The sequence below is a fragment of the Rutidosis leptorrhynchoides genome, chromosome 7 (assembly GCF_046630445.1).
Source record: "Rutidosis leptorrhynchoides isolate AG116_Rl617_1_P2 chromosome 7, CSIRO_AGI_Rlap_v1, whole genome shotgun sequence".
In the NCBI taxonomy this organism is placed as follows: domain Eukaryota; kingdom Viridiplantae; phylum Streptophyta; class Magnoliopsida; order Asterales; family Asteraceae; genus Rutidosis; species Rutidosis leptorrhynchoides.
Window position 1 is genome coordinate 76,706,930 of NC_092339.1, and position 17,042 is coordinate 76,723,971.

General features: G+C 30.2%; 2 protein-coding genes across 3 annotated transcripts; both read left to right on the forward strand.

Moving 5' to 3' along the window:
- The first annotated feature begins 9,042 nt into the window (after nucleotides 1-9,042).
- LOC139859359 (uncharacterized) lies at nucleotides 9,043-9,393 on the forward strand. The gene has a single exon (XM_071848148.1). The coding sequence runs from the start codon at nucleotides 9,043-9,045 to the stop codon at nucleotides 9,391-9,393; it is 351 nt and encodes a 116-aa protein (XP_071704249.1).
- Nucleotides 9,394-10,354: 961 nt separating this feature from the next.
- Nucleotides 10,355-12,194, forward strand: LOC139857882 (BRI1 kinase inhibitor 1-like). Of its 2 annotated transcripts, none has more exons than XM_071846732.1 (2): nucleotides 10,355-11,400; nucleotides 11,961-12,193. In XM_071846732.1, exons 1-2 carry the CDS (start codon nucleotides 10,491-10,493, stop codon nucleotides 12,014-12,016), a joined length of 966 nt encoding a protein of 321 aa, XP_071702833.1. In that variant the 5' UTR covers nucleotides 10,355-10,490; the 3' UTR covers nucleotides 12,017-12,193. The 2 variants fall into 2 exon arrangements, with proteins under 2 accessions (XP_071702833.1, XP_071702834.1); XM_071846733.1 differs by having other exon boundaries at nucleotides 10,356-11,400; nucleotides 11,938-12,194.
- The last annotated feature ends 4,848 nt before the right edge of the window (nucleotides 12,195-17,042 follow it).

The following is a 17,042-nucleotide window of genomic DNA, read 5'->3' on the forward strand; positions in this document are numbered from 1 at the left end:
GTGAAGTTAAGTCTCGAGAATTTTAAACTGTGTTCATACATTCATTTAACCTCGACCAAATTTCGATGATTCACGAACCATTACATAAGTGAATATGATTTTATATGTATATATATATATATATATATATATATATATATATATATATATACGTATATATATTATAACTTGAGAATGCTAACAAAGTATTAAAGGTATAATACTTTACAGGAACGTATTTGTTCCAATATTTTTAACGAAGGAATTATAAGATAATATCAGATGATTGAATTATTAGATACATTGTGATATGATTACGGGTCTCTGTTATGAGGTCCACTATGATTTAAGAAATCTATTCTTTTTAACGGTATTCGAAATAATTGGTAAAGTGATCTACATATGAGAACAAAGTGTCAAATGATGAAAATTAGATAAAAGTTAGTGGAAGACTAAAATTCATAATAATCAATTGATTTAGTTTCAAATGCACGAAAACGTTTTTCGATATAATAAAACTCAATTATTAAAATGTCTTTGTTTAAATAATGTGAGTTAAAATATTAGTTGTTAGATATATAAATAGCTTGCAATGTATATTAAAACGTGTTTATGTATATTAGATATATATGACTTCAAATTAATTAAGTAAACGATAGTAACATCGCTTATTGATTCGATTGATATTTAGATATGTTAATTAGTACGTTAAGAAGTTAAAATAAATGCTAGTACATAAATGAACTATACCTAGTTAAGTTTTAAAATGAAAACGCCATATGATATAATGAATTTTATTATTTAAACGATTAGTTTTTGAAAAACTAAATATTATATTATTAGATAAATATTTCAAACATATATAATATGTATATATTTATATTTCTAAAGGAAAATATATATATATTTTACAAAATGAAAAAATATAATATTAACTTAGTCATAAAATGTTTTGATTTAAAATAATATTATTAAATATATTTTGATAAATAACGAGGCGTTGATTTAAAGAAGCTAATGACCAAAACACTCAAATGAATAACTTACATTTCAATTAGTATAGTTATTGGTGAAATAAGTCTAATTATTGATAAAGGTATGTGTCGCGAAAGGTAAAGTACAAGTTTTCTAAGCGTACGAAAGGACGTTCGAAAAACCGGAACCAGTACGTAAGTCGAGCGTCAGCGTACAATTCATCGGTGCTAAAATTAAAAATCAACTATGCACGAGAATATAATATAATATAATATTTAATTAATTCTAAAGATTAAATATATTATATATTAAATAATATAAATATAATGTGTCGGTAGGAGTTTTTGTCATTCATGTGCTGTAAACAAGACTCATGCGATCGCATGAGTCTCTCCACACAATCTCATACGATCGCATGAGGGGTAGGTGAGGTTTACATGACTTTAAAAGTCGAACGAATTTCATTCTGGTACACAATTCATCTATCTATCTCTCGAGTACTATATATATATATATATATATATATATATATATATATATATATATATATATATATATATATATATATATATATATATATATATTTATAATTTTTATTATTATTATTAAGATTAATATTATTATTAATCTTAATATTTTTATTAGTAGTATTAGTATTATTATTATTAGTATTATACATAAAATACTACGACGAGGTCATGAGCGAGTTATTTCAAACGAGTTTTTTGAGCGGGATAGAGCTAAGGAAATTATGGGTTATAACTATGGAGGTTATGGGTATTGTTCGGAGGTTTTGTTCGTGAGGCCAATCTAGCGTTTGTCATGTCTGTCGCGTCTGCGTACTTTCCTGCAATATTGAATCACAATATTGATACGTGAGCATTCATATCTTATCTTTTATATATCAATAGTGTATCCCTGACTAGTGCTCGAGTATATATGATTATGCATGCTTGTATGATTAATTTTCATCGTTAAATAGTTTATGATAAATCATGAATTTAATACATATGCTACTGAGATAAGGTATATGATATGCATGTCGTTGGAAAGCTGGCGAAAAGTTAATAACTTTTCATTTAAAAAGCGTATGGTTTCAATGAACGGATTAAAAGATATAGTCAATTGAATTATCTATAATTTTAAGTATCATTGTTAAAATAATTATTATTACTATCGTCGTTATTATCGTCGTTATTATTATTATCTAATTATTATTATTATTATTATCATTATCATTATCATTATTAGTATAAATATTATCATTAAAATTGCTATTATTATTATTATTATCATCATTATTATTATTATTATTATTATTATTATTGTTATTATTATTATTAATATTATTATTGGTATTATCATTAATATTGTTATAATATCTATTATTACTAGTATCATTATCATTAAAGCTAATATTAGTATCATCTAATTATTATGATTACTATTATTATCATTATTATGAATGCGATGTAAAAGAGAACTAAAAGCTATTAAACAAATCGATTAGGAAATAATGAGTATGTGTATCATGATTCAGTTAAAATATTATTAAGATTATAATTTAGATAAAAAATATCGTTTTCATTATTTATATCATTATTAGTAATATTATTATTATGAAATTAGCATTACTATAAAAGATTATTATTTATTATAAAAAATTATATTTTTTATTACTAAATATAAATATTATCATTATTATTATTATTATTATTATTATTATTATTATTGTTATTATTATTATTATTATTATTATTATTATTATTATTATTGTTATTATTATTATTATTATTATTATTATTAAAATAATTAATATTAATATTATTACAAAATAATACAACTTTTATTTATCAATATTATTTTACCAAATAAAAATGTGTTACAAAGATATTTTTACCATATGTAATATAATTACATTAATAGCACATACTACTATATTTTTATGATATTAAGTGAACTTTATAAATTTTATTACCTGAGATATATAAAAGTATATTTTTATTATATATAAACTTTAATATAAATTTTAATTATTAATAATTGACTTGTATTATTTACTCTATTAAAAATTTGATAAATATATTTAAATATATATAACGACTATATTTATGTAAATAATAAACATGTATAGATTTTGGAAGTCATTTTGGGTCAAATTGACTTTTGTTGACTTTTGCATGATAATCTCGAGCATTAGGATTGTGATACACTACGACTTGACCTAAATTGTTAGACAGATATTGACCAACATATAAATATATATACTTAATATAGGTTCGTGAATCCGAGGCCAACCCTGCACTTGTTCAGTGCCGTCATATGCATAATTGCTACGAAATACAGTATGGTGAGTTTCGTTTGCTCCCTTTTTAAATGCTTTTGCAATATATATTTTTGGGACTGAGAATACATGCTCTGCTTTTATAAATGTTTTACGAAATAGACACAAGTAATCGAAACTACATTCTATGGTTGGATTATCGAATCGAATATGCCCCTTTTTAGCTTGGTAACCTAAGAATTAGGGAACAGTACCCCTAATTGACTCGAATCCTAAAGATAGATCTATGGACCTAACAAACCCCATCCGAGGTACGGATGTTTTAGTACTTTGACTTATTATTATACAGACGAGAGGATTCTGTTTTGGGGATATTCTATATGCATCTTGTTAATGTCGGTTACCAGGTGTTCACCATATGAATGATTTTACCTTTATGCAGACGAGAGGATTCTGCTATGAGAATTATATTTATAATATGAAAATCTTGTGGTCTATTAAAATTATGGAAATGATCGACTATGATAAACTAATGAACTCATTAACCTTTTGGTTGACACTTTAAAGCATGTTTATTCTCAGGTATTAAAGAAATCATCCGCTGTGCATTTGCTCATTTTAGAGATATTACTCGGAGTCATTCATGACATATTTCAAAAGACGTTGCATTCGAGTCGTTGAGTTCAACAAGATTATTGTTAAGTCTTTGATAGTTTGATATATTATGAAATGGTATGTATGCCTGTTAACTTTTGATATAATGAAAGTTTGTCTTTTAAAAACGAATGCAATGTTTGGAAAATGTATCATTTAGAGGTCAAATACCTCGCAATGTAATCATATGTTGTTGTATTCGTCCTTATGGGGATTAGGAGGGTCGTCTCACTTTGAAGCTCAAGTTATTTCTTCATCATTTCCAGTAGGTGTACCTACTATACTTGAGGTAGTAATGATGTTCATAACATCATTCGATTCATATATATAAAACTATCTTATTTTATAAGATTATAACTTGTAATCACTAGAACATAGTTTAGTTAATTCTAAACTTGTTCGCAAACAAAGTTAATCCTTCTAACTTAACTTTTAAAATCAACTAAACACATGTTCTATATCTATATAATATGCTAACTTAATGATCTACAACCTGGAAACACGAAGAACACCGTAAAACCGGACATACGCCGTTGTAGTAAAACCGGGGGTTGTTTTGGGTTGGATAGTTAAAAACTATGATAACCTTTTATTTAAAAGTTGTTCTTCCGGGAAAATAATATTTTATATGAACATGAAACTATATTCAAAAATCATGGTTAAACTCAAAGTGGAAGTATGTTTTTCAAAATGGTCATCAAGATGTCGTTCTTTCGATGGAAATGACTACCTCTTACAAAAATGACTTGTAACCTGTATTTACGACTAAAAACTTATACTTTTTCTGATTAGTTTCATAAATTTCAGTTCATTATGAAACCATAGCAACTTGATTTACTCAAAACGGATCTAAAACGAAGAAGTTATGGGTAAAACAAAATTGGGTATTTTTGCTTGTTTTAGCTACGTGAAACTTTGTAACAAATCTATACTAACCATAACTTAACTAACTTATATTGTATTATACATGTATTCTAACATATATTATGTAATATTGATAGACCATAGACACGTATACAATGTTTTGACATATCATATCGACGTCATCTATATATTATTTGGAATAACCATAGACACTCTATATGCGGTAATGCTCGAGTTAGCTATACAGGGTTGAGGTTGATTCCAAAATAATATATATACTTTGAGTTGTGATCGAGTCTGAGACTTGTATACACTGGGTCGTGGATTGATTCGAGATAATATATATTGACTTATTTTCTGTATTACTAACTGTGGACAACTAATTGTGCACTACTAACGTTAGACTGTTAACTTAACAAATTTAAATCGTTAAAACGTAATAAAATATGTTGTGAATATTTTTCGATCATACTTTGATATGTATGTATATATTTGTTATAGGTTCGTGAATCGACTCGTGGCCAAGTCTTGTTTTCCGACGAAGTGAAGATACGTGAAAGTGAGTTATAGTCCCACTTTTTAAAATCTAATATTTTTGGGATGAGAATATATGCAGTTTTATAAATGTTTTACAAAATAGACACAAGTACTTGAAACTACATTCTATGGTTGAATTATCTAAATCGAATATGCCCCTGTTAGCTTGGTAGCCTAAGAATTAGGGAACTGGCTCCTAATTGACGTGAATCCTAAAGATAGATCTGTGGGCACTAACAAGCCCCAGTCAGAGAATTTGAACTGCTTTAGTACTTCGATTTTATCATGTCCGAAGGGAGTCCCGGAATGATGGGGATATTCTATATACATCTTGTTAATGTCGGTTACCAAGTGTTCACCATATTAATTATTTTTTATCTCTATGTATGGGATGTATATTTATGAGAAATGGAAATATGAAATCTTGTGGTCTATTATTATTATTATGATATAGGTTAAACCTATAACTCACCAATATTTTTGTTGACGTTTTAAGCATGTTTATTCTCAGGTGATTATTAAAAGCTTCCGCTGTTGCATGCTAAATTAAGGACAAGAATTGGAGTCAGCATGCTTGTAATATATTGTTTAAAAACTGCATTCAGAGATTTAAATCGATGTGTAATATTATTGTAAACCATTATGTAATGGTCGTGTGAAAACTGTTATCTTTTAGATTATCATTACTTGATAATCTACATTATGGTTTTAAAACCTTTATCGATAAAATAAAGGTTATGGTTTGTTTTAAAAACGAATGCAGTCTTTGAAAAACGTCTCATATAGAGGTCAATACCTCACAAGGAAATCAATTAATATGAAACGTTTATAATCGATATGAACGGGACATTTCAAAAATAACTCTTGTTAACATTTACAAACCATAGCTAATAAATCATCTTAGTTAACATGAATACAACATTCCAAAACATCGGTGTTACATTAAAACATTAAAAAACCAGAAAACATCAGAGTCAACTCGTAGTCAAACATGTCTTCTAATCCATCTGTAACACCCATCCTAATCAGCAGTACGTAAATCTGCAAGGGGTGGAAATGTGGGAGAATTAGCACAACTGCTAAGTGAATGGATACTATCGAACAGACCAAGCATAAGCAATTGAACATGCAAAGGTCACATATATGCTAACGTCCTGAACTAGCATACAATAAACAACTGACAATATGAGGATCGGCGACTTGTTTGAGCACACAACTTAGCTGATCTGGCTACAGTCTACCGGTAGTTCGCTTTACTGAATCCACTACATAACCGTCCAGACGCAACACATGCGTCCTTCTATGCTATACTGAACAATCAGTAACATCATGACCCGACCAGGCTACCACGGTCGACCTCACACAAACCCTACCTTGCCGCCTCGGTGGGTTCCCTACCTTGCCGCCCCGGTTGGTGTCCAACTAACAGTGCGCACATAAGATCACAGATAATCGGTCATGCAATCGTCCTATCTAGCATGTCAATACCTAACTACACATGGCAATCATACTGGATATAAACATAAGAGTAAAGAGTCTGAACAAGTAGCGTGTCAGCTACTTAATACTCTATCCGGAGATAGACCCACTCACCAAATACCAGCAACTAGCTCAGATAATCTATCACTGAGTGGCTTCCTTATCCTTACCACCTGAACATAAGGCAAATCAAGTTAGTTTATGTCTGTTAACACAAAACAGCACAGTACAGTAAATGAGTATCAAAAATTGCCGCTAAAAAAGTCTACTTAACACTTATGCATTTTTCAGAATTTACATCCTGATTATCATAAGTCACACAGACAGCATAACGGCTAGAAAACATCCAGATTAAACAACACTGCAGTTCTGATCTACACCCGTACGGTTGCAAGTCCATCTGTACGATTGCATCGTGCATCCGTACGGTTGCACACTCACTGCCTAGTTGCACCAACACCACTGCATCCGTACGGTTGCACATGCACCCGTACGGTTGCACAATGTACCCGTGCGGTTGCAAGCTGCAACCGTACGGTTGTGTTCTTCGTGCAGCAGCAGCAGAAAACTGACGAGTTTCATCCCCAAATCACCAAATCTCGATTTGGACTCGTTTTTTTTACCCTTATGCACAAAACCTTTTGGGACTTAAACTCGCAAATCTTATACTTCAAACAACATCAAAATCGAACAATTTGACATAAAAACCCACTTTGACAAAACCTAACTTAAAACCATACAAATCAATCAATTTGAGACTGAAATTCGCGTATTGATACCTTGAAATGATCACGAAAACTGAGTAACAATCTTAACAACACAATTTTTACTCCAATAACAAGATTGAGAATTAGGGTTTTCAAGTAGGAGAAATTAGGTACGTTGTGTGTGTGTGTGGAAGATTCAAGAAAATGAGAGAAGTGAGCTGAAACAAGCTTATATATTTATGTTAAACACAATATCCCATCACACACACGGGTATTTACCAGTTATCTGATAACTTTCGTACTTAATTTGACTGCCCTAACGGAGTCCAAATTAAATAAAAGAACCTGTTCTGTGACCCTTGTCATAAACTGGTCTTAACCAAATAATAAAATAACACTAAACATTTAATAAAAATAAAAGCATAATTAACCAAACAATTATGCCTAAGGGCAAAAAGGCCATCTTACATCTAGGTCCGATCTGAGGATGTTACAGCTTGGCTTGAATCCTTGAACTTGGAAAAAATGATGATGATTGTGGTGTGTTTGGCTCTTAAAACTGATGTGAATGATGTATAATTCGTTGCCTAGGGTTTCATATATATAGGGATGAAGTAGGGTGTTTCTCAAGTAGCAAATCCCTCAAATCCGGCTCAAAATTCTATCCAAAAATAAGTTCAGCCGTAAATTACGCCACCCAGCCGTAATTTACACTCAGGCCATAAACTCCAACCGTAAAAATACGCCACTTCTTGACCTGAGGGTATTTCCGAACTGACCCCAGCCATAATTTACACCTCATAGCCGTAATTTACGGTTGGGTCCTTTTTTTCATTTTTTTCGCATTTAAACTTTATTTTTGCGTTTTCGTCTCGAATCGTTACCCATTGTAAAAACCTCATGAAGTAGCTTTTTAAACCTCAAATATACACATAAAATTCGCCTCTTAATAACAATCATGATCGGTGTTTATGACCCGATCAGAAAGACGAAATGCAATTTACGACATCGATAAGATTGATAGAGATAAAAATATTGATTTATTATAAAAGTTGCGAATTGAATGGAACATGGAAGGGGATGAAAACTCGGGATTTTTTCACTATCATATTAAACAAAGACTCAAAACGCAAATGATTAATGGTATTACTATTAATGGGATTGGATTACAGAACTACTGTTGATCAAAAACGCTTTTTCTGAGTTTTATAAGGATAAGTTTTATGCTCCATCATCACCTCTTTGTATCAGATTTGATTGTTGGAAGATACCGTTACGGAGGAGGAAATTCATGATATTATATGGGACTGTGGGAGTAATAAAGCCCCTGGACCCGACGGGTTCATTATTTCATTTTTAAACAAGTTATGGAATATTCTGAAAGTTGAGTTCGTGGCATGTATTGCAAAAGATTTTAGGATAACGAGATACCCAAAGTTTCTGGATCGGCATTCATTACGTTAATTTCTAAGGTAAGTAATATGTCTTTTATTAAAGATTACCGTCCTGATTCCTCTTATCATTGTTACTTATAAGGTGGTCACTGAGGTCCTTGAGTCAAGAATGGTAAAGATTAATGATAAAATTATTTGCAGTGAACAATCGGCTTTTGTTTCAGGTCGTCAAGTTTTGGACGGTCCGTTAATTCTTAACGAAACTATTGGATGGTATAAGGTGGTCACTGAGAAGGCATGCGATTCAGTTCGTTGGGATTTTTTAGATTATATGTCTGACTTGTTGGGATTTGGTACACGATGGCAAGCATGGATTAATATGTGCCTCGGGTCGTCTCGTACCTCCATTCTTTTAAACGGGAGTCCTACTAAGGAATTCAAGGTAAAACGAGGTTTAAGACAAGGAGATCCGTTGAGTCCTTTTTTTATTTCTCGTAGTGATGGAAGGACGGGAAATTGATTTTGGCCGATTAAAAGGGGGCTATTGTTGGCTCATCGTTAGTTAATATTTCGCGTTTATTTTACGCGGGCGATGCCATAATTGTTTCAAAGTGGTGCAGGTCTTACTTGGCTTGTGTGCTTGACACCTTCGATTTGCTTTACAAGTAGTATGGTTTAGCCATCAATGTTTTTAAATCATCGTTATTTGGTGTTGGTGTGTCTACCTTAGAACTTGATGACTTTGTATCTTTTGCTGGATGTTCTAAAGGGAGTTTTCCTTTTTCATATCTCGATCTTCTTATGGGTGTGTCGAAGAAGCAGTTAACTCAATGGAAGTCTTTAGGGGAACGATTTAAAAAAGATTATTCGGGTGGAAAGCTAACATGTTGTCGATGATATTGGTTGTCTTGTTTGTGATCATAGAGTAGAATCACGTGTTATTTGGATGTGTATTAGCTCGGGAATTATGGAGAAAGATCAAGTTGTGGATCAATGAAGAAGGTATTAGTGACTTCGACTCATCGTTGGATTTGTTCAAATGGCTACAGAACGAAAGGACGAAGTTGAAAACCAAGTTATATGTGATCATGGCATCTTATCTTTGACATTTATGGAGATATCGCAACAACATATTGTTCGGTTCCCACATGTTGAAGAAAGACTTTTTTATTTGATTCGAATCGTAATTTTTCGTTTAATTGACTTTGTAATACTCCGTAGATGAAAACTTATTATTCCCTAAAACAATTGCTTAATTAAGCCATTGTAATGTATGTTATTACTTTCTAGTGACTTGTTAGGAAGGTTTTAATAATAAGACATTTTGACATGTAAAAAAAAAGAACAACAAACTTATTAAAAGTAGTTCGATTAATCGTGGCCCGAAACCTCAAAGGCCTGGGTCGGGTCTTCTCAACGCCTACCATTTATTTATTTATTTTTTGAAGTTTGTAGTTGTTCCATTGAGTCCAAACTATTAACACTACCCTTATATTAGCATGACCAAAACTCTTAATAATTCTCATTCTCTCTGACAAAACACTATCTTACTTTTTGATATTTAGCTTCACTATCGGCCTATTTTGTGTTGTGGATACCAATAATTATTAGGTAAGCATGGAAATTATAAATATGAGTAACAACCTTGAGAATAAACATAGTTATTTCAACAAACAAGAATCAATGCAACTTAACCAAAATCCACCATCATCACCACCACAAACCACCACATCACCACCACAAACCACCACCCCTATATCACCTTCTTCATCTCCCACCCGTGAATTCTCCTTCACAATCTCACTCCACCCACAACCACCATCAACCTCCACTCTTATCCAACCACCACCACCACATACTCCGGCAGCCATTGACTTATCTCCGGCGGATGAAATCTTTTCACACGGCCACCTTCTGCCTCTCCACTTCATCTCACACCTCACTATCCCATCCCCTCGTTCATCAACAAATTCAATGGACAGTTTTACCCTTCCCACAAACCTTCTTTATGACCAAACTAACCCCATCGGAAACACGAGCTTCCACTGCCACCACCAAACCACCTTCTCCGACGACGACCATGACGTCACCACCACCACTCAAAACCACCCAAAGTCCAAATCTTTTTCAATCTTTAGCATACCCAAGTGGACACAAAAAAGAAGTGATGATGAAACAGAAAAAGTTCATGATCATGAAAATCAAAACAAAAACAAGAAAGATTTGACCCAACTCATTAAAAGATACATGAAAATGGTGAAACCATTATTATCATTTCCAAAGTCAAAGAGGTCAACTAGGAAATTCATCCACCAGTCTTATTCATATTCCGGCAACTCATTGAGTAATAAACCACCGGCGATGAATAAAAAAAGAGGACAATTCTCAGCTCCGGCGTCCATGAGGACATCTCCGGCGAACAGTCAAATATTTGTTGGTTCAGGAACTGTGAGTCCTACCAAAAGTGTAACAAGTGAAAGTACTATGGATGAATTACATGCTGCTATTCAAGCTGCTATTGCTCATTGTAAGAATTCCATTGCTATGGAAGATAAAATTTGATTTGTCATAAAATTTTAATTATATTTCTTGTCAAGTTTTATGAGGTTAATTATGATCAAAAAATATTTACAGGTGTTATTGATATATGTCTATATAAATCCTTCATATATCCATCCCATTGTTTTCCAAATTTAATTTTTTTTATCATAATTGCATTGAACTTTTTTTCGCCAAAAAATAAATAAATAAATACTGTTCCCGCACGTGTCTAAATTTACTGGCTTTAATTTAATTTGTACTTGCATGGTCGTAGGGGCTCAGTTTATACTTTATACCATGGATTATTTGCATGGTCAGTTTATGATTTCCCTAAAAAAACAATCAATTTTGAAAATTTAGAAGAAAATAATTGGTCAATAATATAACACTGTAAAAATTAATTACGGATTACTAACTACTCCATTTACACACTTTGACAAAAAAACAGATAAACTGCATATCTATAATTGATGATAATAGTAACATTTGACTTTGACTTTCAAAAATAGTAAAACTGTTTTAGATCTTATATTTGTTCACATGTAGTGACCGAAGCTACTGCATTGCAATCATGGATTCTACTAAAGAGAGAAGAATATTAAAATATTTAAAAGGCCCAATATGCCTACTAAAGCCTACTGCGAATGGCCCAATAAAGTATCCATATATCTTTTAACCTTAGTTCGGACCATTCGATCAAAATACTTTAACGGGATCTGAGTTTACCATTAGATATATACGAGTACTAGTTTTATGAGTCCGTCCTTTGAACGAAAATTGTAAATTTAGTTTTAAAATTCTTAGTATTGACGATAATTACATATGTTATCGATCAAATGTAGACTATAATTAAGAACATGAAACCGTAAATAAAATAGACTCGTTACATGATAATCCTGTATGGAAGAGTATGTGTTTTGCATGATATTTTTAAACTAATCAAAAAAAGTTCAATACAATGAAACAAATGTACATTGCGTACATTAAATGCAATCCGTAATTGAAATACAATTAACAGATGTGAAGGACTAATATATTAGGAAAATGCAATCACATATATTACATGTAATCCGTAATTGAAATATGATTAATAGATAAAAAGGACTAATATTTTAGGTAAATCCAATCCGTATATAAAATGAAATTCGTATATCAAATTATTCTGTATTAAATATAATAACATCAATTAGTTAATAGATAATAGATGAGAAGAACTGATAGAATGACGTGCGGTAAAAATAAATAAGGAGTTGACATGTCAGCATATTGTACACGTTTTATAAGCTCGTGCGTTGAACGACTTATAAATTGGTTTTCGATAATGTTATCATTGATATTAATTAGCTATATAATAGTATTACAATGAAAAAAGTATTTCAATTATCTTTCAATTAGAATGGTCTTTAGTATATGAGCCTGCCGTTACACGGTAATTAAAAATTATAGTAAAAATTAAGTCGCTCTTAGAAAAAAAAATTATAAAATAATATATACGGAGTAATTGAAATCCTTCACTATGATAAATGCAATTTACTAATTAAATAGAAAAAACCTTTCAATTATCCTCACATGTACTGTTTAAAGCTCGTAAGTAATAATTAAATGTGGTCTAATATATATCTAAAATCTAAAAAATTTGTAACTTCCATATTTAAATTTTCTTCGGAGTATATCATCATAGATAGGGATGCGCTTTATATATATGTATAGATAGATATTTGAAAGTTTAAATTCACTGTACTTTGTTCCCTATTAGAAAATAGAGTTCGACGATAACTCTAAGCGTGTAATTTTTATATTTTGAATGATGATTTGTTTAAAAGTTGTTATTATAATGGTGGTTAAAATACAACCATCTAAGCATAAACATCATTTCTAAAGACAGATGTACCATTACATTACATTAAGTATCAATAATCAAACTAAACTTTCCAATAATTATGTATTTATAATTTATATATATATTTAAGAATATAAATATTTATTGTTGGATCAATTTAGTGTATTAAATAAATCGTTAATCTAGATATCGAGTGCGGAATCCTCAATATTAAGTTTCAATCAAAATCAAATTTAAACACCCATCAATTTGCAAAAGAATGAATGCTTTAGGGTTAGAAACAGATTAACAAAGTTGCTAGACGCCTTAGAGTGAATGAATACGGCCGGGGTTGTGTAAAAATGAGCAATCTTGAGTTACAACTCGAAACCATCTATTTATATCTGATAATTGACACGTACGAATATGTTTCGGAGCCGTACGGTTGTGTTTAATATCCGTATCCTTTGGATTGATTCGTAGGGATGTGTCACTTAACTGTACGGATACATACGAACTATGGATTTAACATTCAAAAATATATGTTTGATTACATAAAAATAATAAACGTAATAAGCAATAAACCAAATAATCACAAAGTACCAATTGTTAGAAATAAAAAAGGGAAATAAATATTGAGATTTTGGGATCAGATCAATGTCATCATCTCCCTCTCTATGACAGCAAAGCATACAATGGAGGATCACAGCCAGCCAACATTCCAAAAATATGAAATGGGTTGCTGTAATTAGGCATATAGCCGTTAGTCACCTTGTGTATAAATAGGGACTCTTGTAAGATTGTAAAATATCAATTCAAGCTTTATCTTTACAATAAAACAATCAATACTCATCTCTTTCATTTTGTTCAAATCGAAACATGGTATCAGAGCAGAGCTGCTGATCCTAGATCATAGCAACCTGTTTTTAATCGTCATTTACCTTTTTTTTTTCTGGCCACCATGCTTGGAGAAGACGGTAGCCAAAATCCCAATAATCAACTCATTACAGAATTAACCAGCCAATTGGCAAGGTTATTGCAAACCAACAATGAAAACCAGTCTCAAAGGTTACCTGGTTCACTGAAGATCGGTGTAAACCTCAACAATTCCAATTTCTCTCTTTGGTCCAGGATGATTTAGGTTGCCATCGGAGGTAAATCCGAGACCCTCCTTAATCATCTTACAGAAGATCCTCCAACAACTAATAATCAGAAATGGAACCAGGAAGATCTCGTTGTTATCTCATGGGTGATTCAAAATATTGAACCCCAGATTGCAAGCAATCTTACACAATTCCTGAAAGGACCCGTTCATATACATTATAAACGATTCACAATAGTTGATTACATTGCGAGATATTTGACCTCTATATGATACATTTTACAAACATTGCATTCGTTTTTAAAAGACAAACTTTCTTTACATTGAAAATTGACAGGCATGCATACCATTTCATAATATCCACTATCCAACTATAAATTGATTTAATAATAATCTGTGATGAACTCAATGACTCGAATGCAACGTTCTTCGAAATATGCTATGAAAGACTCCAAGTAATATCTTTAAAATGAGCAAATGCACAGCGAAAGATTTCTTTAACACCTGAGAATAAACATGCTTTAAAGTGTCAACCAAAAGGTTGGTGAGTTCATTAGTTTATCATAATCATTTATTTTCATCATTTTAATAGACCACAAGAATTTCATTCCCAGTTCTCATAAATATACGTCCCATGCATAGAGACAAAAATAATCATTCATATGGTGAACACCTGGTAACCAACATTAACTAGATACATATAAGAATATCCCCTATCATTCTGCGATCCTCCTTCGGACATGATATAAATTTCGAAGTACTAAAGCATCCGGTACTTTGGATGGGTTTTGTTAGGCCCAATAGATCTATCTTTAGGATTCGCGTCAATTAGGGTGTCTGTTCCCTAATTCTTAGATTACCAGACTTTAATAAAAAGGGGCATATTCGATTTTGATAATTCAACCATAGAATGTAGTTTCAATTACTTGTGTCTATTTCGTCAAACATTTATAAAAGCGCATGTATTCTCAGTCCCAAAAATATAAAGGGTAAAAAGGCAAATGAAACTCACCATACTGTATTTCGTAGTAAAAATACATATAACGTCATTGAACAAGTGCAAGGTTGGCCTCGGATTCACGAACCTAAATTAATTATATATAATTATGTGTTGGTCAATATTTGTCTAACAAATTAGGTCAAGTCATAGTGTACCACAATCCTAATGCTCGAGACTAATATGCAAAAGTCAACAAAAGTAAATTTGACTCAAAATAATTTCCAAAAATCTATACATGATTAATATATAGTTTAAATATCGTCGTTTTATATTTTTAAATATTTTTAAAAGATTTATTAGAGTAATAATATAATTTATTTATTAATAAATAAAATTTTATATTAAATTTATGTAATAAAATATACTTTTATATATATTAAGTAATAAAACTTATAGAGTTCATTTAGTATCATAAAGATAATATGATAGGTATTATTAAAGTAAGTTATTACAAGTAGTAAAATATGTTTGTATCACATATTTATTTGATAAAATAATATCTATAATGATAGTAAGTAAAAGTTGTATTATTTTGTAATAATAATTATTATTATAAAAAATATATTATTATAAAAATATCAATATTTATAATTACTAAGATGACATTATGATAAAACGATAATTCTAATTATGATAACTTTAATATTTACGATAATTTTTAATATTATCTTTAAAATAATAATTCTATTTAAAATAATAATAATAATGATATTTTATAGTAACAATGACATTTCTATTAAAATGATAATTTTTGTTAAAATGATAGTTTTAATACTAACGATACTTTTAATAATAATAGTAATGATAAAAATAATAAGAACGATAATTTTACCTAAATCAATATCTTATAATATTTTAATTTCATCATGATACTCTTACTCATTATTTTCTAATCGTTCCGTTTAATAGCTTTTAATAGTCTTTTATATCGTGTTTATAATAATGATAATAATAATAATCAAAATAATTAGGTGTTACCAATATTTGTTTTAATTACACTTATATTAATAATGATAGTTACTATAACATTATTAACGATAATACTAATAATTATCTTAATGATAATATAGTAATAATAATAATAATAAGAACAATAATAATAACCATTTTTAAATAATGATATATATATTAATAATGATAATAATAATAATAATACTAATAATAATAATAATAATAATAATAATTGGATAATAATAATAATACTAATTATAACTTTAACTATAATAACGAAAATAATAATAATAAAAAATAACAATTTTTAATGATAAATCCCTTTTATTGATAAAGATAATAATAATGATAATAATAAGATAAAACTAGAACGACGATAAAAAAAACTACGATAATAATAATCATTTTTAATAAAAATATCGAAAATTCAATTGATTATAACTTCTAATCCGTTCATCGAAACCATTCGATATCTAAAGGAAAAGTTCTTAATTTTTTGCTAGCTTTCCAAGTACATGCATATCTTATACCTTATCTCAACCACAAGTGTAACTAATTCAATATTCAACCTAACCTGTCTAAGGGCAATATCAAAAATACAAGCATGCATAATCCTAAATACTCGAGCACTAGTCAGGGATACACTATTAGTATGTAAAAGTTAAATTATGAGTACTCACGTATCAATATTGAGATTCAATATTGCAGGAAAGGTACGTAGACGCAACGGAAATGATAAACACTATATTGACCTCA

Coding starts and splice junctions, on each gene's coding strand:
- LOC139859359 (XM_071848148.1), top strand. CDS start 9,043: ATGGTAAAGATTAATGATAAAATTATTTGCAGTGAACAATCGGCTTTT.
- LOC139857882 (XM_071846732.1), top strand. CDS start 10,491: ATGGAAATTATAAATATGAGTAACAACCTTGAGAATAAACATAGTTAT. Junction 11,401..11,960: donor TCAAGCTGCTATTGCTCATT/GTAAGAATTCCA, acceptor GTTCACATGTAG/TGACCGAAGCTACTGCATTG.